At 46.3% G+C, this 24,602-nt stretch overlaps 1 protein-coding gene across 1 annotated transcript in view; it reads left to right on the top strand.

The window, feature by feature from the left end:
* The window catches only part of LOC126456113 (uncharacterized), a 605,540-nt gene that overhangs the window by 534,070 nt on the left and 46,868 nt on the right, over positions 1-24,602 (top strand). Inside the window, exon 4 of the mRNA XM_050091867.1 lies at positions 9,821-9,981. Within this exon, the coding sequence (XP_049947824.1) occupies positions 9,821-9,981 (161 nt within the window). The remainder of the gene's footprint in view (positions 1-9,820; positions 9,982-24,602) is intronic.

Genomic DNA, 24,602 nt, shown 5'->3' with positions numbered 1-24,602 from the left:
TGAGTACATCGAAAAACTTCAAAGAAGGGCAGCTCGTTTTGTATTATAGCGAAATGTGGGAGGCAGTGTCACAGAAATGATACATGATTTGGGCCGGACATCATTAAAAGAAAGGAGTTTTTCGTTGCGACGGAATCTTCTCATGAAATTGCAATCACTAGCTTTCTCCTCCGAATGCGAAAATATTTTGTTGACACCGACCAACATAGGGAGGAACGATCACCACGATAAAATAAGGGAAACCAGAGCTCGTACGGACAGATACAGATGTTCGTTCTTTCCGCGCGCTATACGAGATTGGAACAATAGAAAATTGTGAAGGCGGTTCGATGAACCCTCTGCCAGGCACTTAAAAGTGATTCGCAGAGTATCGGTGTAGATGTACCGAAGATCTTCACCAGTATTCAGAGACTACAAACTTCTAAGGAGGACTAAGCGGAAACGTTGACAATAACACCAAAGTTGGAATACTACCTGTGATACAGAATTTCGAAACTACTGTCCACGGATGATTCAAAGAGTCCGTCATTAGTGTCGATGAAAATCAGCTTTCTCTTATGTAATTCGGAAAAGCAGTTTATATCACACTATTTCTCCACGCATTGTCAACGATTTTCTTCAGGAGGGAAATGGGCATTTAGCTATCATAAGAAAAATTCATTGACTACGTCCAGGACACCCCGATCTAGGACAAATAATTTGTTTCTAATGGAGAATGGACAAAGACGTGAAGAGAGGACAACAGACGTAATACACACTTGTTTTTTTTTCTCCCTAGTCAGTTATATATGTGTGTGTGAAATCTTATGGGACTTAACTGCTAAGGTCATCAGTCCCTAAGCTTACACGCTACTTAACCTAAATTATCCTAAGGACAAACACACAAACCCATGCCCCAGGGAGGACTCGAACCTCCGCCGGGACCAACCACACAGTCCATGACTGCAGCGCCTCAGACCGCTCGGCTAATCCCGCGCGGCTAGTCAGTTATAATGTTCAGATATGAAATAACCGAAGGACAAGCGTGGTTCGTGGTTTGTACGCTGGGAAAGGCTGCGACATTTATCGATTTCAACTATGGTTCCAGAGCTCTCTAAGAAGTTTTCAGTCTGCATCTCTTTCATTTTAATAATCGGCTAGTAAATAACAACGAAAACTAATCCAATAAGATCAACAGGTACTTGTCACAATCACCGACGCTCTGCAAGAACAAACTACTAAAAATTATGCTTTTTGCAGAGACCTTTCATGTGAAGTGTTGCTTAAACCGTTGCTTTCCATAGTGTGCAGCTACAAATACGAGGTACCAAAGACGGTGTACGCTTAATATTTTTCATGTTTTCAGTTCTGAACTTAACTCGTTTGTTTTTCGTGTCTGTCCAGTCTTCAGTGTCTGTCCAATTCGCGTGAAGGAACAGCGATGTTCCTGTAACATCACGGGATCTGTGCTGTAATTGGGAGAAAAAAGTAAACCGAGCAGCACCCATGTTAATTTAATGATTTAGTTTATGGTTTTCATATTTATCTTTCCGTATTACGAAAATATACTGTTTAATTGATACCTTTTTTTTTTTGTCATCAGTCTACTGACTGGTTTGATGCGGCCCGCCACGAATTCCTTTCCTGTGCTAACCTCTTGATCTCAGAGTAGCACTTGCAACCTACGTCCTCAATTATTTGCTTGACGTATTCCAATCTCTGTCTTCCTCTACAGTTTTTGCCCTCTACAGCTCCCTCTAGTACCATGGAAGTCATTCCCTCATGTCTTAGCAGATGTTCTATCATCCTGTCCCTTCTCCTTATCAGTGTTTTCCACATATTCCTTTCCTCGCCGATTCTGCGTAGAACCTCCTCATTCCTTACCTTATCAGTCCACCTAATTTTCAACATTCGTCTATAGCACCACATCTCAAATGCTTCGATTCTCTTCTGTTCCGGTTTTCCCACAGCCCATGTTTCACTACCATACGATGCTGGACTCCAGACGTACATCCCCAGAAATTTCTTCCTCAAATTAAGGCCGGTATTTGATATTAGTAGAATTCTCTTGGCCAGAAATGCCTTTTTTCCCATAGCGAGTCTGCTTTTGATGTCCTCCTTGCTCCGTCCGACATTGGTTATTTTACTGCCTAGGTAGCAGAATTCCTTAACTTCAATGACTTCGTGACCATCAATCCAGATGTTAAGTTTCTCGCTGTTCTTATTTCTACTACTTCTCATTACCTTCGTCTTTCTGCGATTTACTCTCAAACCATACTGTGTACTCATTAGACTGTTCATTCCGTGCAGCAGATCATTGAATTCTTCTTCAATTTCACTCAGGATAGCAATGTCATCAGCAAATCGTATCATTGATATCCTTTCACCTTGTATTTTAATTCCACTCCTGAACCTTTCTTTTATTTCCATCATTGCTTCCTCGATGTACAGATTGAAGAGTAGGGACGAAAGGCTACAGCCTTGTCTTACACCCTTCTTAATACGAGCACTTCGTTCTTGATCGTCCACTCTTATTATTCCCTCTTGGTTTTTGTACATATTGTATATGACCCGTCTCTCCCTATAGCTTACCCCTACTTTTTTTCAGAATCTCGAACAGCTTGCACCATTTTATATTGTCGAACGATTTTCCAGGTCGACAAATCCTATGAAAGTGTCTTGATTTATCTTTAGCCTTGCTTCCATTATTAGCCGTAACGTCAGAATTGCCTCTCTCGTCCCTTTACTTTTCCTGAAACCAAACTGATCGTCACCTAGCGCGTTCTCAATTTTCTTTTCCATTCTTCTGTATATTATTCTTGTAAGCAGCTTCGATGCATGAGCTGTTAAGCTGATTGTGCGATAATTCTCGCACTTGTCAGCTCTTGCCGTCTTCGGAATTGTGTGGATGATGCTTTTCCGAAAGTCAGATGGTATATCGCCAGACTCATATATTCTACACACCAACGTGAATAGTCGTTTTGTTGCCACTTACCCCAATGATTTTAGAAATTCTGATGGAATGTTATCTATCCCTTCTGCCTTATTTGACCGTAAGTCCTCCAAAGCTCTTTTAAATTACGATTCTAATACTGCATCCCCTATCTCTTCTAAATCGACTCCTGTTTCTTCTTCTATGACATCAGACAAATCTTCACCCTCATAGAGGCTTTCAATGTATTCTTTCCACCTATCTGCCCTCTCATCTGCATTTAACAGTGGAATTCCCGCTGCACTCTTAATGTTACCACCGTTGCTTTTAATGTCACCAAAGGTTGTTTTGACTTTCCTGTATGCTGAGTCTGTCCTTCCGACAATCATATCTTTTTCGATGACTTCACATTTTTCTTGCAGCCATTTCGTCTTAGCTTCCCTGCACTTCCCATTTATTTCATTCCTCAGCGACTTTTATTTCTGTATTCTTGATTTTCCCGGAACATGTTTGTACTTCCCCCTTTCATCAATCAACTGAAGTATTTCTTCTGTTACCCATGGTTTCTTCGCAGCTACCTTCTTTGTACCTATGCTTTCCTTCCCAACTTCTGTGATGGCCCTTTTTAGAGATGTCCATTCCTCTTCAACTTTACTGCCTACTGCGCTATTCCTTATTGCTGTATCTATAGCGTTAGAGAACTTCAAACGTATCTCGTCATTCCGTAGTACTTCCGTATCCCACTTCTTTGCGTATTGATTCTTCCTGACTAATGTCTTGAACTTCAGCCTACTCTTCATCACTACTATATTGTGATCTGAGTCTATATCTGCTCCTGGGTACGCCTTACAATCCAGTATCTGATTTCGGAATCTCTATCTGACCGTGATGTAATGTAATTGAAATCTTCCCGTATGTCCCGGCCTTTTCCAAGTATACCTCCTCCTCTTGTGATTCTTGAACAGGGCATTCGCTATTACTAGCTGAAACTTGTTACAGAACTCAATTAGTCTTTCTCCTATTTCATTCCTTGTCCCAAGCCCATATTCTCCTGTAACCTTTTCTTCTACTCCTTCCCCTACAACTGGATTCCAGTCGCCCATGAGTATTAGATTTTCGTCCCCCTTTACATACTGCATTACCCTTTCAATATCCTCATACACTTTCTCTATCTGTTCATCTTCAGCTTGCGACGTCGGCATGTATACCTGAACTATCGTTGTCGATGTTGGTCTGCTGTCGATTCTGATTAGAACAACCCGGTCACTGAACTGTTCACAGTAACACACCCTCTGCCCTACCTTCCTATTCATAACGAATCCTACACCTGTTACACCATTTTCTGCTGCTGTTGATATTACCCGATACTCATCTGACCAGAAATCCTTGTCTTCCTTCCACATCACTTCACTGACCCCTACTATATCTAGATTGAGCCTTTGCATTTCCCTTTTCAGATTTTCTAGTTTCCCTACCACGTTCAAGCTTCTGACATTCCACGCCCCGACTCGTAGAACGTTATCCTTTCGTTGATTATTCACTCTTTTTCTCATAGTGACCTCCCCCTTGGCAGTCCCCTCCCGGAGATCCGAATGGGGGACTATTCCGGAATCTTTTGCCAATGGAGAGATCATCATGACACTTCTTCAATTACAGGCCACATGTCCTGTGGATACACGTTACGTGTCTTTAATGCAGTGTTTTCCATTGGGTTCTGCATCATGATGTCGTTGATCATTGCTGATTCTTCCGCCTTTATGGGCAGTTTCCCACCCCTAGGACAAGAGTGCCCTGAACCTCTATCCGCTCCTCCGCCCTCTTTGACAAGGCCGTTGGCAGAATGAGGCTGACTTCTTATGCCGGAAGTCTTCGGCCGCCAATGCTGATTATTTATCAAAATTTAGGCAGAGGCGGGTATCGAACCCGGGACCGAAGACGTTTTTGATTATGAATCAAAGACGCTACCCCTTGACCACGGGTCCTTGGTACCTGATACCTGTACATCGCATTAAGGAGCTATCCAAAACGCGTAATTTTTAGTACGGCCCGTTCTGCTAAAGTGTCCGGAAATGTAACATCGTTGGATGAAAATGTTACCCATTCATACTGTGCTGTTTTCAGTCTCACATTGTGCCGTTGTTATTAATTAGAAAATTAAGTTCATAAAACACAAGAAAGAATCTGTTTAAAACGTACTTTATGCCGACGTCAGCAAGCAAGTATATTCTAAGCAACTGAAGGTTACGCCACCTGTTTCGCAAATTATTGCCTCTAAATATTTGTTAAACTTGCTTGGTTGCAAGACATACACTATGTGATCAGAAGTATCCGGACACCCCAAAAACGTACTTTCTCATACTGGATGCTTTGTGCTGCCACCTACTGCCAGGTACTCCATATCAGCGCCCAAATAACCCAACCCAAAAACACCAAAAACAAAACGCATTACTATGTCTAATACAGTGTAGGAAACCAGTTGGCATCCGAAACAGTTTCGTAAAGGATACAGTTTGTTTACGGTTTTCAAAGGAATCCTATACCATTCTTAATCCAAAATGGTGGCAAGTTCACGTAGTGATGATGGAGCTGTGTAGCGACCACACACCCTTCTCTCAAAAGTGGACCACACAGGCTCAGTAACATTGAGACCTGGTGACCGGTGGCGAGAGCAGACGTGACAGTCCATCCTCGTGCTCACAAAACCAGCCGTGGATGATGCGAGATTTGTGAACAGGAGCTACGTCGACTTGGAACACAGTGTCGCCATTGGGGAACAATTTTACCATGGGATGAACCTGAACATCCAAAATGGTCACATAATCCTTGGACGTAATGCGACCTTGCAGAGTAACCATGGAGCCCATGGAATACCACGATATGGCTGCCAAAATCACCACCGAACCCCCGCCATGTTTCGCTCTTGGGCCGCAGACTTGGCCAGAACTTCGAAAGAGTGGCAGCAACAGTCATCCGACCAAATGACATTCTTCCATTGCTCCATAGTACAGGGATTATGGGTTCAGCACGTTTTTCTGTTACTGGCATCTGCGTCACTGAAGAGCGGTTTTGGAATTCCAGATCGCCCCCAAAAACTCCTTTCTTACTCACCTCCCTTTGTGTCCTGGTGCTAACAGGGTTTGCGAGTGCGACATTGATTTCTGCAGTGACTTTTGCAGAAGTCGTCGTCGTCTTATTATTATTCGTCAAAATCCTCTTCAATGACAGTCAATCTCGGTCATTGGACACACATTTCGTCGGCCTCTTGAAACATCGAACACTTGGGCTACTTCGGTTACGGGCAGTGGCGGCTGCTGTGTGAACACTCCAGCTTTCGACGTCTTGCGGATTTATTGCTTATTTTTCTTCGAGTGCTGTTAAACGGAACATAGGTGCTGCAGTCTGAAGGACACGGCACTTACATCTACCGCACTACTGCTCCACTGACTCTGTGGAACTTTGGGATCAGGGTCGCGAACACACCTAAAGTTGTGCACGTTTTTAAGGAGCTTTTGCGCTTGCGCAACTCGCGTGACGTAATTGCCTTATGGGCCAAATACATACGGATCTGATAAACAACGTGTACACTTCACGGTGTGCACAGCTAGCCCTTGTCATTCAACTAGGTGGTAGCACACTGCGGCAGACTTTTATTCCCATTCGCTCGGCATAAATCATGCTAGATGATAGTGCACTCCTCAGATGTGATAATTTATTCACTACATACTGTAGGAAAATTAGATCAGAAGTCAGTATGTGTTTAAGTTGTACTGACAGCAAAACTATTTTGTGGGTTTCTGAATGTGTTGTAGTATATTAAGTATGAACTTTTATCATGCAATAATCCACTTGAGGTGCTAAGAATGATAAGGGCCTAAAGCACATCACCGTCGATTGTGAGATTGTAGCATTTATTCATAATTGCGAAATCTGTTGTTCTTACTGTGAGACCCACATTGTATATATGAAAATTCACAAAAAGCTATATCGCTGGTTTCCCTGATATCCACTTAAATGTGGGGGTCGACGGCGGTGTGCTTTAGGCCCTTGTGGACTAGTGCCACATTTGTTTTCGAATCAAGCGACCATGTTTGTAGACATTACTAGTTGACATTAATCATTTCCACAAACGGTACTTGGTGTTTGGAGTTGGTTATTTACCGAGCGGGAATCGGCTTTCATGTTCAGTCTAAACCCTGTTGAATCTATTTTAAATGCCAACAGAAAAGTAAAGCTGTGATGAGGACGGGTCGTGAGTCGTGTTTTTGTAGTCCAGCCGGTATAGCACTTGCCCGCGAAAGGCAAATTTCCCGAGTTAGTGTGTCTGTCCGGCACACAGCTTTAATCTGCCAGGAAGTTAGATATCAGCGCACACTCCGCTGCAGAGTGAAAATCTCATTCTGGGAACAGAAAAGTAAGTTACCAGTTAAAGTTAGCCGCAAAGGAGCAAGGGCTTCCGAGAACAGATCATTTGGTTGAGAGAGCGACGAAATCTGATACGCGTGACTACATGCGAGTATTTAACAAGAGAGTGTACAGTTCGCACAAGTGGTCGTCTGAGTGCGGCGTAAGAATAACTGATTCTCCGCCCGGAAGTAAATTGGTGAACTAATACATCCGTTAGGGTACTCGTACATTCGTTAAAAAAAAATCGAAAAGCACGAAGACTCCCACTTACACAAAAATGCGAATTGGAGAGTTTGGAAAGCTTACACATTATTTCGTTATTGCCCTAAACTGTACTTAATTATGAACAAACAAAAAATTTCCACAAAACAGTTCTTTCTTTTGTCTGATAAGTTATACATGTTATTGTAGTAGTAGTAGTAGTAGTAGTAGTAGTAGTAGTAGTTGTTGTTGTTGTTGTTGTTGTTGTTGTTGTTGTTGTTGTATTCTCGATATGCATAACTGCTATACAGTAAATGTAACTAACTTCACATTCTCAAAATTAGCTGAATCCAAAAATTTGTGGGCCCTCATTATTTATACTCACCCACCATAGGAGCATCTAAAATTTGCTCACGTTCGAATTTACTTAGCTCCAGAGTAATGCACTCCCAACAACATAGAACGCTGTTCTGACCACGAGTGGCGCCTGCAATGTATTGAGGACATAGCACAGGTGCGTTCGCGATCAGATATAACAGTTCAAGCATGCATTTCTCACGGCGTTTCCATATTTTTGTCCAACACCTGTATTTTCGTGCGCTGACCCCCACCGATATGCCTCAGCTTCTCCGTAGCCAATAATTTGCAGCTCTAAGCTTGGCTGTTAAATCGGCAATATATACACATATCAAAAAAAATTTCACGTCACCCCGGTTCCCAGAACTCCTGAAGATAGACGTTGACAGTGGATATTGTATCACAGACACAGTTCCTTCGACTGTTCAGAGATGTCACTAAACCCGCCCAAAGATGTAAACAACCATGCATGAGCAGCGCCTATTAGACGGAGGGGGTCCTACAGCCAATCTGTTCCAGTCATTCCACCAGGAAGGAGGTACACGACTCGCGTTGTCTGTAGTTCAACCATGCCTAGACGGTCAATACCGCGATTCGATCGCGTCCGCATTGTTACTTTGTCCCAGGAAGGGCTCTGAACAAGGGAAGTGCCCAGGCGTGTCAGAGTGAACCAAAGCCATGTTGTTCGAACATGGAGGGGATACAGAGACAAAAAACTGTCGATGACATGCCCCGCTCAGGCCGCCTAAGGACTACTACTGCAGTGGATGACCGCTACCTACAGATTATGGCGCGGAGGAACCCTGACAGCAACGCCACCAAGCTGAATAATGCTTTTCGTGCAGCTACAGGACGTCGTGTTACGACTCAAACTGTGCGCATTAGGATGCATGATGCGCAACTTTACTCCCGACCTCCATGGCGAGGTCCATCTTTGCAACTACGACACCATGCAGCGCAGTACAGATGGGCCCAACATGCCGAATGGACCGCTCAGGATTGGCATCACGTTCTCTTCACCGATGAGTGTCGTATATGCCTTCGACCAGATAATCGTCGGAGACGTGTCTGGAGGCAACCCGATCAGGCTGAACGCCTTAGACACACTGTCCAGCGAGTGCAGCAAGGTGGTTTCCTGCTGTTTTAGGGTGGCATTATGTGGGGCCGACGTACACCGCTGGTGGTCATGGAAGTCGCTGTAACGGCTATACGATACGTGAATGCCATTCTCCAACCGGTAGTGCAACCATATCGGCAGCATTTTGGCGAGGCATTACTCTTCATTACGACAATTCCCGCCCCCCCCCCCCCCCCATCGTGCACGTGTTGTGAATGACTTCCTTCAGAATAACGACATCGCTCGACTAGGGGGGCTAGCATGTTCTCCAGACATGAACGCTACGGAACATGCCTGGGATACATTGAAAAGGGCTTTTTATGGACGACGTGACCCACTAACCACTCTGATGGATCTACGCGGAACCGCCATTGAGGAGTGGGACAATGTGGACCAACAGTGCTTTGATGAACTTGTATGCCTCGACGAATACAGGCATGCATCAATGCAAGAGGAAGTGCTACTGGGTACTAGAGATACCGGTGTGTACAGCAATCTGGACCACCATCTCTGAAGGTCTCGCTGTACGGTGGTACAATATGCAATGTGTGGTTTTCATGGGCAATAAAAAGGGCGGAAATTATCTTTATGTTGATCACTATTCCAATTTTCTGTACAGGTCCCGGAGCTCTCGGAAGCGAGGCGATGCAAAACTTTGTGTGTGTGTGTGTGTGTGTGTGTGTGTGTGTGTGTGTGTGTGTGGAGGAATACCTCGCTGTGTATGTCTGATGTGTACTCTCTTCACGTTCGCAGCGTGCTTACTGCCTTAGTGTAGTCTTGCGACATTACATGCGAGGTGTGAGGCAGCAGCCGTGTTGTTGGTTTGGCAGGAACCCGTGGGTGTCGGGTCTGGAGTGCCGCGAGTCTGGCTCGACCAACAGCTCGTCGGCGAGCAGCCGGCGCGGCGGCGGTCCTTGGCTGCACCCGCTGGACCTCAACCACCAGCCGGCGCCGGCCAGGCACCACCACCTCTACGAGCAGCCGCTAGACGGTACGTGTCCTCTCCGCTGCCCGAAGCACACGTTTTCGTGAACGCAATGTCAGTGTACAATGTGTCCAAAAGGTATGACGGGCGCTCAGTAAGTAATGCAACACACTTTTTTGTTATTAAAGCACTATTCCAGTACACAATATTATTCCCCTCTCTTTTGACCACATAACCCTACTTTTCAACATGATCTGCGCCCAATGGGATGGCATTACGCTACCTTACTGGGACGGCCTGTATGCCTGCACGATACCACTCTACTGCTCGACGTCGGAGCCAACGTCTTGCTGCATCATAACCTCCACATCATCCACATATTTCTTCCAGTGGAGGACATCCTTCATTGTTTGACTGTGATCCGTCAGTCACCTCGAATGAGTATTTCCGCACGTCCCAACATTGCGGGGGCCACAGCTCTGTACGTCAGGCCGGCATGCGGAAGGCCGCATAGGTTTGCGCTACCCTGTTGCGATGGTGACAGACGCCTCGCCGAACGACTCATCTGCTCTTGTTAACGCCCAAGTCTCCGTAAACCTTCTGCAAGCGCCTACGAATATTATCTGCGGTGCTCTGGTTTTCCGCCAAAGCAAACTCAGTGACAGCTGTGCTTGGAACACACCTCCGTTACAGGCGCCATTTTGAAGGCCGCGTATAGAGCCACCACCAATCAGAACTACATGAAACTATAGGCACTAAACCGGGAATATTTCACGATGCTCCACAACAAATTCCGTATTTTTCAAACGAAAGTGGCTGAGGAAAAAAGTGTGTTGCATTACTTGCTGAACGCCCCTTGTATTTTTACAACTTTATGTGGTACTAACAGTCAAGATACATAAAGTTTATTTGCAAGTACACTATCTGATCATAAGTATCCACCCAACTGTTACTTACATTAATGTGGGTTGTGTTCACCCTTCCCCTTCATAATGGCTTATACTCTGAGGAGTCTCAATGTCCTTGGAGGGGTCCCAGCCTTCTCCTCCTCAGAAGCTGAAACCAAAGATGATGGTGGCGTTGAACGCTGGGGTCTACAGCGAAGTTGGCGCTTTGTCATCCCAAATGTGTCCCACAGGGTTTAATTCAGGATTCTGGGAAGGACATTCCGTTTCAGGGAGTGTTACTGTCCACGAACCATTGCCTCAGAGACGCTGCTTTGACAGGTGCTTTCTCATGCTGATACAGTCAGTCACCGTTTCTGTACCCTTCCTGTATTGTGCACAGTACACAATGCTGAAAAATGTGTTCATATCCTTCAGCATTTTGAGTTTTCTTAAGCGCAGTAAGGCGATCACATCCTGACAACGAGATACATTCCCATACCGTAGCACCATGTCCTCCGTATTTCACTGTTAGTACTACACATAGTAGTAGATAACGTCCTCTCTGTACTTGCCAACTCAAACCCTTCCATCAGATTGCCACTTGATATAGCGTGACTGATCGCTCCAATACTCTCGTTTCTAATCATTCATTGTCCGGGGACGTCGGTCCTTAGACCACCTCAAGCACCCCTAAGTGATTCCAGAAATGTGTGGCTTATGAGAAACTGCTCGACCATTGTTCCCTATCCTTTGTAGCTCCTCACGCACAGTCATTGGACTGCTGGTAGCACTTTCTAACTCAGGAGTGATTCATTCTGCTAACATCATGAGGTTTTTTTTTTTTCCTTCCCAACAACCCTCCGCTATGCTCGACGCTCCTTCTCCGTCTGTACATGAGGTATGCACGTACTTGTTTTAATTGTGGTTGTTCCTTCACGTTTCTATTTCACAAACACATCACCATCAGTAGGCTTCGGCATTTTTGGAAGTGTTGAAATATCCTTGATGGATTTGTTATTCTGTGGACATCCAATGTCTAGTCCACATTCGAAATCACTGAGCTATCCTGACAAAATACTCTAATATTACTATTTCTCCGCTGAAACACAATCACTGCCCCCCCCCCCCCCTCCAGGGGGTCCACAACTCTTTTGTGGATACGTGCATAGCGAGCACGGGACCCCGAGCTAATGTGGCCCTCCTTCCTTTCCGGGATGCATACCTTCCTTTCCCGCATCCTTCCCTATCTCCCATCTTTGCCCCTCCTCCCCTCACCTCTGGCTCTTTCCTTCCCTTTCTCCCCCTCTGGGAGTATGGTTTGTGCCTACGTCTGGAGACGGATGCTCATAAATGTAACGCATTCTTCGCCTTCTCTGCTTGCATGTCTTCATCCTTCCTTTGTCCTTCTCTTTTCCTTACCTCTTCTCTTTACCCTTTTCTCCGCTGCGGCGTTTGAGACCTCTCTTCTTTCCTTTCCCTTTCTTTGTTTTTCCCTTTCTCTTTCTTCCTCCCTGTGCGTGTCTGAAGGCCGACCCACGCATTTTCGTGCGTAGCCGGTGACGGGGTAACGCGTAATTCCCCGCCCCGGGTAGACAGGTAGGACACGTACATACCCCCTGGTAACGGCCAGGCCCAGGGAGGGGTGATTACCTGAGCTGATACCTTCCAAAAGTGCCGATTGGTCCCTCCGTCCGTTTCTCGGGAGGTGTGACCTGAGGTGTGAACAATCACCTAAGGCGGGAGTGCCCTCAGAGAGGGCCCCCAGAAGGGAGGAGCGCGCCATTGGAGACGCCGGTAATCATGGGGGATTCTTCCGCAATGGTTTCCTCATCTTCCACTATGTCTGCTCACAAGCGTAAGTTCACTGAGTCTCAGCCACAGACAGTTCTTCCATCGTTGCCACAGTTCCTTGTTGTTTCTCGGTCTGACGGAGGTCACGACTTCTCCACGGTCAACCCTTTCATTATTCAGAAAGGTGTCGACGCAATTGCAGGTCCTGTAAAATCTTGATCCAGATTACGAAATGGCACCTTGTTGTTAGAAACAGTCAGTGCCCTCCAGGCACAAAAATTGCTGCTTACGTCACTGCTCCACACCTTCCCTGTCCGGGTGGAAGCGCACCACACTTTAAATTCCTCACGTGGAGTAGTTTATACACGCTCCCTCGACGGATTGTCTGACGAGGAAATTCAACACTACCTGTCTGACAAGGGCATAACGGCTGTTCATAGAGTTATGAAAAGGGTTGACACGAACATCGTTCCAACCCGTACTGTTTTCTTGACATTTGACAGAGTTCAACTCCCATCGAAAATAAAAGCGGGCTATGAGATAATTTCCGTTCGCCCCTACATCCCAAACCCTACGCGTTGCCATTGGTGCCAGCGGTTCAATCATACCAGCCAGTCCTGTTCCAACCCGGCCAAATGTGTTACGTGTGGCAAGGATGCCCATGAGGGTGCTTGTCCACTTCCATCCCCTCGTTGCATCAACTGTATGGGTGACCACGCTGCTTCCTCTCGAGATTGCCCCATTTTTAAAGACGAAAAGTTCATTCAGGAAATCAGAGTGAAGGAAAAGGTGTCGACCTTTGCTGCTCGAAAATTTTCCGCAAGTCGAAAGTCCACTGTGCCTCAGACAGGAAAATACAGCACTGTCCTTTTCTCTCCTCGGCCAACAAAGGAGGCGGCCACGTAGACTTGTGATCTCACCTTTAGTGACTCGGTCGTCAGATCGGCCAGTGCAAAGATCGCCCGTTCAACCTCCCCACTTTCGCCTGCTCAATCTATGGCTCACCCTTCATCGGGTTCTGCTAAATCTCGATCCCAAAAGTCAGACACCCGGACTTCCAAAAAAGAGCATACTCGTGAAGATTTTTTACGTACCCCAACTTCACATCCAACGGTTCCTCCTTCATCTAAACGTCATGTTTCCAAGAAGTCTAATAAGAAACCCAGTTCCTCTCCTTCTCCGCCACGGTGTGTCTCATCTACAGCACCACCCGGCGGTAACCGCCCTCGGCCGTCTTCTGTGTCGCCGAGGCGCACTGCTGGTGGCCGATCAACCGGCCGATCGCTGCTGGCAGGAGCTGCTCCTGAACAACCTATGGATCAGGATCTTTTGCCTTCGGCTGAGTGCCGTTCCACGCTGTCGGTCGCAAGCTCTGAGCAGTCGTTGAGTTGACGGCAACCTTGGTCACGTTATTCCATTTTCTGTCCACCCTATGTCCATTATCGATTGGAATATCCGTGGCATTCGAGCCAATCGGGATGAATTGTCGATCCTCTTACGATCCTACTCGCCGGTCATCTTCTGTCTTCAGGAAACAAAGCTGCGTCCCCACGACCGCTTTGTCTTCCCCCCATTTTCAGTCAGTCCGATTTGATCTCCCCTCTGTTGAAGGCACTCCAGCACATGGAGGACTCATGATTCTTCTCCATAATACTCTCCATTATCACCCAATCCCCTTAAACACTTCCTTCCAAGCAGTTGCTGTCCGTCTTTCCCTTTCTGGATACACCTCTCTTTGTACTGTATACATTCCATCGTCCACATCAATGGCACGAGCTGATCTCTTTCATCTTCCTGGTCAGCTTCCACCCCCCTATTTGCTGGTTGGGGACTTCAATGCCCACCACCCGCTTTGGGGATCTCCTCATCCTTGTCCGCGTGGCTCACTATTGCTAGACGTATTCCACCAAGCGGATCTTCTTTGCCTCAACAGTGGGGACCCTACATTTTTGTCTGCTTCCACGAGAAATTTCTCTCATTTGGACCTTTCGGTCGGTACTGTTCCGCTAGGTCGGCGCTTCGAATGGTTCGCCCTTGCTGATACACACTCGAGTGACCACTTTCCATGTGTCCTTCCATTGCAGCCACAACTGCCATATATGCGCCCGAGACGCTGGAAGTTTACCCAAGCCGACTGGACACTTTTTTGTCTCTAGCGACATTCGATGACCGTCACTTTCCTAGCGTCGACGATGAGGTCACTCATATTATAGACGTTATTCTTACAGCTGCGGAACGTTCAATACCTCGCACCTCCGAATTGCCCCGGCGCTCCCCAGTTCCTTGGTGGAACGAGGCATGCCGTGACGCAATACGTAAGCGGCGACATGTTCTTCGCATTTTCAGACACCATCCTACATTGGCCAACTGTATCCGCTATAAGCAGTTCCGTGCGCGGTGTCGTCGCGTCATCCGCGATAGCAAGAAGGCAAGCTGGGACTTCTTTACTAGCTCATTTAACACCTTCACTCCCTCCTCGGAAGTTTGGAGTCGGATTCGACGGTTATCAGGCGTGCCTAGTTTCTCCCCGGTCTCTGGGCTCACTGTCGGGCATGATACATTAGTGGACACCGTCGCAATTGCTAACTCATTGGGTCAACACTTTGCTGAGATTTCGAGCTCTTCAAATTACCCGCCAGCGTTTCTCCCGAAGAAACGTGCAGCGGAAGTGCGACCTCTTCCGTTCTCCTCTCAAAATCGCGAAAGCTACAATACTGTTTTCTCCATGCGGGAACTCCAACATGCACTCTCTTCTTCTCGCTCCTCCGCCCCAGAACCGGATGGTATCCACGTCCAAGTGTTGCTGCATTTATCAACCCATAGTCTGCGTTACCTCCTTCGGCCTTTATAATCGAATTTGGACCGACAGTACTTTTCCCAGACGATGGCGGGAAGCTATCGTCGTTCCTGTTCCGAAATCTGGAAAGGACAAACATCTCCCCTCTAGCTATCGCCCCATTTCTCTGTAAGGTTTTGGAGCGTATGGTGAATTGCCGTTTAGCTTGGTGGTTGGAGTTCCGCAGTCTTTTAACACCTGCCCAATGCGGTTTCCGAAAGCATCGTTCTGCAGTTGACCATCTTGTTGCTCTCTCCACTTATAACATGAACAATTTTCTCCGGAAACGCCAAACAGTAGCAATATTTTTTGATCTGGAGAGAGCATACGATACCTGTTGGAGGACAGGCATCCTCCGCACACTGTTCTCTTGGGACGTTCGCGGTCGGTTGCCCCTTTTTCTTTGCGAATTTATGGCAGAGCGCACATTTAAAGTGCGGGTGAACACTAGTCTCTCCCGTACTTTCTCCCAAGAAAACGGGGTACCCCAGGGCTCCGTGTTAAGTGTTGTACTGTTTGCCATTGCCATAAATCCAATTATGGATTGTCTCCTTCCTGATGTCTCGGGCTCCCACTTTGTGGACGATTTTGCGATCTACTACAGCTCTCAACGGACCAGCCTTCTTGAACGACGTCTTAAACGCTGTCTCGATCGCCTCCACTCTAGGAGCATCGAAACAGGCTTCCGCTTTTCTCCCAGTAAGACCGTTTGTGTTAATTTTTGGCGTCGTACGGAGTTTCTTCCACCTTCCTTACATCTAGGACCTGTCAACCTTCCGTTTTCGGACGTCGCTAAATTCTTGGGTCTTATGTTTGACAGAAAACTGCGCTGGTCCTCCCACGTTTCCTGTCTTTCGGCTCGCTGTCTGCGATCCCTCAACACCCTCCGTGTCCTGAATGGTACCTCCTGGGGAGCGGACCGAGTGGTCCTTCTCCGCCTCTATCGCGCCTTAGTGCGCTCGAAATTGAACTATGGCAGCATAGTTTACTCCTCTGCTCGGCCGTCTATTCTTCGGCGTCTCGACTCTATCCACCACCGTGGATTACGTTTAGTGTCTGGAGCTTTTTACACCAGCCCTGTGGAAAGCCTTTATGCTGAGAATGCTGAACCTCCGCTGTCCAATCGGCGAGCTGTCCTTCTAAGTCGTTACGCTAGCCATCTGTATTCCATGCCTGCTAATCGGGCCCATGACATTTTTTTTTTTTTTTTTTTTTTTTTTTTTGACGCCTCCTTGGATTTAGGGTATGCAGGGCGCCCTTCCTCCCTAGTACCACCGGGAATCCACTTCCGTCAACTGCTCCATTCTCTTTCCTTCCGGGTTCCTAAAACTTTCTTGACAACTTGGGTTATAGCACCGCCTTGGCTCCGTCCCCGGACCTGCCTGCTCCGTAACCTTTGTCAGTTTCCCAAGGATGGTACCCCTTCACTTGTTTATTGTCGGGCATTTTCTGCTCTATGTGCACAAATGAAGGAAGCCACATTTATTTACACTGACGGCTCAAAAACATCGTTTGGTGTAGGGAGTGCCTATATTGTTGGCGACACCCCAAATCGATTTCGGCTTCCCGACCATGTTCGGTTTATACTGCGGAGCTTTACGCTGTTTTCCAGGCTGTCCAATACATCCGTCGCCATCAGCGGATACAGTATGTTATCTGTTCATATTCTCTCAGCTCTCTCCTCAGTCTCCAAGCTCTGTACACTGTCCACCCTCTGGTCCACCGGGTTCAGGACTGCCTCCACTTGCTCCACTTGGGGGGCGTCTCGGTGACGTTCCTCTGGATCCCAGGACACGTTGGTATCTGTGGAAATGAGGCGGCTGATATAGCGGCCAACGCTGCAGTCTCTGTTCTTCGGCCAGCTATTCGCATGATTCCCTTCGACAATCTACGGAGTGTTTTATGTCGTCGTGTTGTTCTTTTATGGCATGCTCATTGGTCGACACTTCCCCATAATAAATTGCGGGACATGAGAGCTCTTCCCCGTGCTTGGACCTCTTCCTCCCGAACGCGTCGTCGGGAGGAGGTAATTTTAACTAGACTCCGGATAGGGCACTGTCTTTTTAGCCATCGACATCTTTTAAGCGGCGATCCTCCCCCACTTTGTCCCCACTGCTCTCAGCTGTGGACGGTAAGACACCTTTTACTTGAGTGCCCCTATTTTACTCCGTTACGCGCCCGTCTACAGCTGTCGCCTGAAATATCGTCCATTTTAGCAGATGACACGCACTCAGCCGATCGCGTTCTCGAGTTTATTAGTGCCAGTGAGATGACGTCAGTCATTTGAAGCTCTTTTTGGGGACAACCAACCCCTTTCTGTAGTGTTTTTTTAAGCTTTCCATCTGCTTTTAGTTTCTCCAATTTTTTGAGTTTCGTTCCCATTGCTGCTGGTTTCCATTTTCGTTTCTTTAACTTCTCATAAGTCACAGACCGGGCGCTAATGACCATAGCAGTTTTGCGCCCTAAAACAAAAAAAATCACCGCCTCATTTTACACTGGTGGGTCCGACTCTGGTCAGTTCAAAATTACGCAGGGGTGTTCGGTTACTTTTGACCGGATAGTGTATTTAGAGAACCAGTGGGTGGAACACACAAATCGACAAATCAACGATAGCATTGTACACGAGGGGATGCACTCTACTTGAGAACAGGGCACCGTACTGGTAGGTGATGAATGCACTCCAGTTTTTACACACGGGGAATGAAATGGGGTCCATGATACGTTTACCAACGTCTTTCATGAACGGAGGAAACGTGACGTATTGTTTGCCCATAGACATCCGTTTATTCACCTATAGAACCTCTCAATGCTCTGTACTCTCACCAAGACGAGGAACACTCGATCGCTCCCAAATTGTTAGAATGGCTTGAAGTACACGCCACGAACTAAAGTGTTTCTGTGTCGCACACTCAGACCACCTGATCTCAGCCCTGTTGATTCACATTTAGGACGCCACCGAGTGAGAAGTGCGAGCGTCGAGCTATGCTCTAAATAATGTCCTTGGGGGATTAAGATGGCTCCCGAGGCCTCGGGTGTCTCGTCTTGTTAATGTCACGATGCGTCACATCTCTCATCAGGGGAGAAGGAGCTACCTGCTGCCATACAGGTATGTCCTATTAGTTGTTCACACTTAGTAACTGCTAGGAAACACTAATAAGATTTTTGAAGTAGCGGATCACATACGCAAAAGTTCGTTCATGACATTTTTAAAGGGTAATGTTATTTCATGGCGGAAATGTGAAGTATATAGAAATTTGTGGTAAGTTTCTGTGGGACCAAACTGCTGACGTCATCGGTCCATAGGCTTACACACTACTTAATCTAACATACGCTAAGGGACACACACACACACACACACACACACACACACACACACACACACACACACACACACACACACACAAAACCAGGTGTAGAAGTATGAAACCGGAATTTCCTTATGGACTGTGCTAGCCGTCGCTCCCTCTAGTACCATGGAAGTCATTCCTTCATGTCTTAGCAGATGTCCTATCATCCTGTCCCTTCTCCTTATCAGTGTTTCCCACATATTCGTTTCCTCTCCGATTCTGCGTAGAACCTCCTCATTCCTTACCTTATCAGTCAACCTAATTTTCAACATTCGTCTATAGCACCACATCTCAAATGCTTCGATTCTCTTCTGTTCCGGTTTTCCCACAGTCCATGTTTCACTACCATACGATGCTGTACTCCAGACGTACATCCTCAGAAATTTCTTCCTCAAATTAAGGCCGGTATTTGATATTAGTAGACTTTTCTTGGCCAGAAATGCCTTTTTTGCCATAGCGAGTCTGCTTTTGATGTCCTCCTTGCTCCGTCCGTCATTGGTTATTTTACTGCCTAGGTAGCAGAATTCCTTAACTTCATTGACTTTGTGACCATCAATCCTGATGTTAAGTTTCTCGCTGTTCTCATTTCTACTACTTCTCATTACCTTCGTCTTTCTGCGATTTACTCTCAAACCATACTGTGTACTCATTAGACTGTTCATTCCGTTCAGCAGATCATTGAATTCTTCTTCACTTTCACTCAGGATAGCAATGTCATCAGCGAGTCGTATCATTGATATCCTTTCACCTTGTATTTTAATTCCACTCCTGAACCTTTCTTTTATTTCCATCATTGCTTCCTCGATGTACAGATTGAAGAGTAAGGAAGAAACGCTACAGCCTTGTCTTACACCCTTCTTAATACGAGCACTTCGTTCTTGATCGTCCACTCTTATTATTCCCTCTTCGTTGTTGCACATATTGTATAAGACCCGTCTCTCCCTATAGATTACCCCCAATTTTTTTTGAGAATCTCGAACAGCTTGCACCATTTTATATTGTCGAACGATTTTCCAGGTCGACAAATCCTATGAAAGTGTCTTGATTTTTCTTTAGCTTTGCTTCCATTATTAGCCGTAACGTCAGAATTGCCTCTCTCGTCCCTTTACTTTTCCTAAAGCCAAACTGATCGTCACCTAGCGCATTCTCAATTTTCTTTTCCATTCTTCTGTATATTATTCTTGTAAGCAGCTTCGATGCATGAGCTGTTAAGCTGATCGTGCGATAATTCTCACACTTGTCAGCTCTTGCCGTCTTCGGAATTGTGTGGATGTTGCTTTTCCGAAAGTCAGATGGTATATCGCCAGACTTATATATTCTACACACCAACGTGAATAGTCGTTTTGTTGCCACTTTCCCCAATGATTTTAGAAATTCTGATGGAATGTTATCTATCCCTTCTGCCTTATTTGACCGTAAGTCCTCCAAAGCTCTTTTAAATTACAATTCTAATACTGCATCCCCTATCTCTTCTAAATCGACTCCTGTTTCTTCTTCTATCGCATCAGACAAATCTTCACCCTCATAGAGGCTTTCAATGTATTCTTTCCACCTATCTGCTCTCTCCTCTGCATTTAACAGTGGAATTCCCGTTGCACTCTTAATGTTACCACCGTTGCTTTTAATGTCACCAAAGGTTGTTTTGACTTTCCTGTATGCTGAGTCTGTCCTTCCGACAATCATATCTTTTCCATGTCTTCACATTTTTCCTGCAGCCATTTCGTCTTAGCTTCCCTGCACTTCCTATTTATTTCATTCCTCAGCGACTTGTATTTCTGTATTCCTGATTTTCCCGGAACATATTTGTACGAGGGCAGTTCAATAAGTAATGCAACACATTTTTTTTCTCGACCAATTTTGGTTGAAAAAACCGGAAATTTCTTGTGGAATATTTTCAAACATTCCCGCTTCGTCTCGTATAGTTTCATTGACTTCCGACAGATGGCAGCGCTGTACGGAGCTGTTAAAATGGCGTCTGTAACGGATGTGCGTTGCAAACAACGGGCAGTGATCGAGTTTCTTTTGGCGGAAAACCAGTGCATCTCAGATATTCATAGGCGCTTGCAGAATGTCTACGGTGATCTGGCAGTGGACAAAAGCACGGTGAGTCGTTGGGCAAAGCGTGTGTCATCATCGCCGCAAGGTCAAGCAAGACTGTCTGATCTCCCGCGTGCGGGCCGGCCGTGCACAGCTGTGACTCCTGCAATGGCGTAGCGTGCGAACACACTCGTTCGAGATGATCGACGGATCACCATCAAACAACTCAGTGCTCAACTTGACATCTCTGTTGGTAGTGCTGTCACAATTGTTCACCAGTTGGGATATTCAAAGGTTTGTTCCCGCTGGGTCCCTCGTTGTCTAACCGAACATCATAAAGAGCAAAGGAGAACCATCTGTGCGGAATTGCTTGCTCGTCATGTGGCTGAGGGTCACAATTTCTTGTCAAAGATTGTTACAAGCGATGAAACATGGGTTCATCACTTCGAACCTGAAACAAAACGGCAATCAATGGAATGGCGCCACACCCACTCCCCTACCAAGAAAAAGTTTAAAGCCATACCCTCAGCCGGTAAAGTTATGGTTACAGTCTTCTGGAACGCTGAAGGGGTTATTCTGTTCGATGTCCTTCCCCATGGTCAAACGATCAACTCTGAAGTGTATTGTGCTACTCTTCAGAAATTGAAGAAACGACTTCAGCGTGTTCGTAGGCACAAAAATCTGAACGAACTTCTCCTTCTTCATGACAACGCAAGACCTCACACAAGTCTTCGCACCCGAGAGGAGCTCACAAAACTTCAGTGGACTGTTCTTTCTCATGCACCCTAAGGCCCCGATCTCGCACCGTCGGATTTCCATATGTTTGGCCCAATGAAGGACGCAATCCGTGGGAGGCACTACGCGGATGATGAAGAAGTTATTGATGCAGTACGACGTTGGCTCCGACATCGACCAGTGGAATGGTACCGTGCAGGCATACAGGCCCTCATTTCAAGGTGGCGTAAGGCCGTAGCATTGAATGGAGATTACGTTGAAAAATAGTGTTGTGTAGCTAAAAGATTGGGGAATAACCTGGTGTATTTCAATGCTGAATAAAACAACCCCTGTTTCAGAAAAAAAAAGTGTTGCATTACTTATTGAACTGCCCTCGTACTTCCCCCTTTCATCAATCAACTGAAGTATTTCTTCTGTTACCCATGGTTTCTTCGCAGCTACCTTCTTTGTACCTATGCTTTCCTTCCCAACTTCTGTGATGGCCCTTTTTAGAGATGTCCATTCCTCTTCAACTGTACTGCCTACTGCGCTGTTCCTTATTGCTGTATCTATAGCGTTAGAGAACTTCAAACGTATTTCGTCATTCCGTAGTACTTCCGTATCCCACTTCTTTGCGTATTGATTCTTCCTGACTAATGTCTTGAACTTCAGCCTACTCTTCATCACTACTATATTGTGATCTGAGTCTATATCTGCTCCTGGGTACGCCTTACAATCCAGTATCTGATTTCGGAATCTCTGTCTGACCATGATGTAATCTAATTGAAATCTTCCCGTATCTCCCGGCCTTTTCCAAGTATACCTCCTCCTCTTGTGATTCTTGAACAGGGTATTCGCTATTACTAGCTGAAACTTGTTACAGAACTCAATTAGTCTTTCTCCTCTTTCTTTCCTTGTCCCAAGCCCATATTCTCCTGTAACCTTTTCTTCTACTCCTTCCCCTACAACTGGATTCCAGTCGCCCATGAGTATTAGATTTTCGTCCCCCTTTACATACTGCACTACCCTTTCAATATCCTCATACACTTTCTCTATCTGTTCATCTTCAGCTTGCGACGTCGGCATGTATACCTGAACTATCGTTGTCGGTGTCGGTCTGCTGTCGATTCTGATTAGAACAACCCGGTCACTGAACTGTTCACAGTAACACACGCTCTGCCCTACCTTCCTATTCATAACGAATCCTACACCTGTTATACCATTTTCTGCTGCTGTTGATATTACCCGATACTCATCTGACCAGAAATCCTTGTCTTCCTTCCACATCACTTCACTGACCCCTACTATATCTAGATTGAGCCTTTGCATTTCCCTTTTCAGATTTTCTAGTTTCCCTACCACGTTCAAGCTTCTGACATTCCACGCCCCGACTCGTAGAACGTTATCCTTTCGTTGATTATTCACTCTTTTTCTCATAGTGACCTCCCCCTTGGCAGTCCCCTCCCGGAGATCCGAATGGGGGACTATTCCGGAATCTTTTGCCAATGGAGAGATCATCATGACACTTGAATTACAGGCCACATGTCCTGTGGATACACGTTACGTGCCTTTAATACAGTGGTTTCCATTGCCTCAAGTCGTTGATCATTGCTGATTCTTCCGCTTTTATGGGCAGTTTCCCACCCGTAGGACAAGAGTGTGCCCTGAACCTCTATCCGCTCCTCCGCCCTCTTTGACAAGGCCGTTGGCAGAATGAGGCTGACTTCTTATGCCGGAAGTCTTCGGCCGCCAATGCTGATTATTTATCAAAATTTAGGCAGTGGCGGGGATCGAACCCGGGATCGAAGACGTTTTGATTATGAATCAAAGAAGCTACCCCTAGACCACGAGTACCTCACAGGTACCAGATATAACATCTCACAAATGTTATCCTTACTGCTGCAGAAAGTTCCATCCCCTGCACTTCCTCTTTAATACGTCGTGACCCAGTCCCTTGGTGGACTGAGGCATGCCACGACGCAATTCTGCACGTAGACGTGCTCTCCGCGTTTTTAACCACAACCCTACGGTGAAAAACTGCATTCATTATAAACAGATGCGTGCAAAGTGTCGTAGAGTTCTTCGGCATAGCAAAAGAGCTAGCTGGATTTCATTCACTAGTTCTTTTAATAGTTCCACATCTTCCTCTTTCGTGTGGGCCAACCTCCGACGCACTCATATCTAAGCTCGGTAAAGACAAAAACCTTTTTTTCTGGCTACCGCCCCATCTCTTTTACCAGCTGCGTTTGCAAAGTTATGGAACGTATGATTCATGCCCGGCTGGTGTGGTGGCTCGAATCTCACCGTATACTAACGAATGCACAGTGTGGATTTCGAGCGCGGAGTTCTGCAGTTCAGCATCTCGTTAGTTTTTCCACCCATGTCATGAATGGTTTTCTGCGAATCCCAGACTGTGGCCGTGTTTTTTCGATTAGGAGAAGACCTAAGACACCTGCTGGAGAACTGGTATTCTCTGTACATTTTACACGTGGGGCTTCCATGGGCGCCTGCTCTGTTTTCTTCGGACATTTTTACAAGACCGAGTTTTGAAGGTGCTTGTTGGTTCTGCTCTGTCGGACACCGTTATCCAGGAAAATGGTGTGCCCTAGGGTTCCGTGCTGAGCGTCGTCCTCTTTGCTGTCGCCGTTCTATAATGGCCTGTCTCCCGCCAGCCATCTCAGTCTTCCTTTTTGTTGACGATTTTGACATCTATTGCAGTTTTCCACGGACTTGTCTCACTGGGCGGCGTCTTCAGCGCAGTCTTGATCGTCTTTAGTCCTGGAACATCGACAATGGCTTTCGGTTTTCCACTGACAAAACCGTTTTATGAATTTCCGGCGGCGCAAATGGTTTCTCCCACCACCCCAACATCTTGAGCCTGTTGCTCTTCCGTTCGTTGAAATTACGAAATTCCTGGGGCTCACGGTCGATAGGAAACACTCTTGGTCCTCCCGTGCAGCTTACCTGGCAGCCCGCTGTACGCGGTCCCTCCATGTCCCACGTGTCCTCAATGGTACTTCCTGGAGTGCCGATCAAACCACCCTCTTCCGTTTCTACCAGTCACTTGTCCTTTCG

The sequence above is a fragment of the Schistocerca serialis genome, chromosome 2 (assembly GCF_023864345.2).
Source record: "Schistocerca serialis cubense isolate TAMUIC-IGC-003099 chromosome 2, iqSchSeri2.2, whole genome shotgun sequence".
Classification (NCBI taxonomy): Eukaryota; Metazoa; Arthropoda; class Insecta; order Orthoptera; family Acrididae; genus Schistocerca; species Schistocerca serialis.
This window is presented reverse-complemented; position numbering and strand designations above follow the sequence as displayed.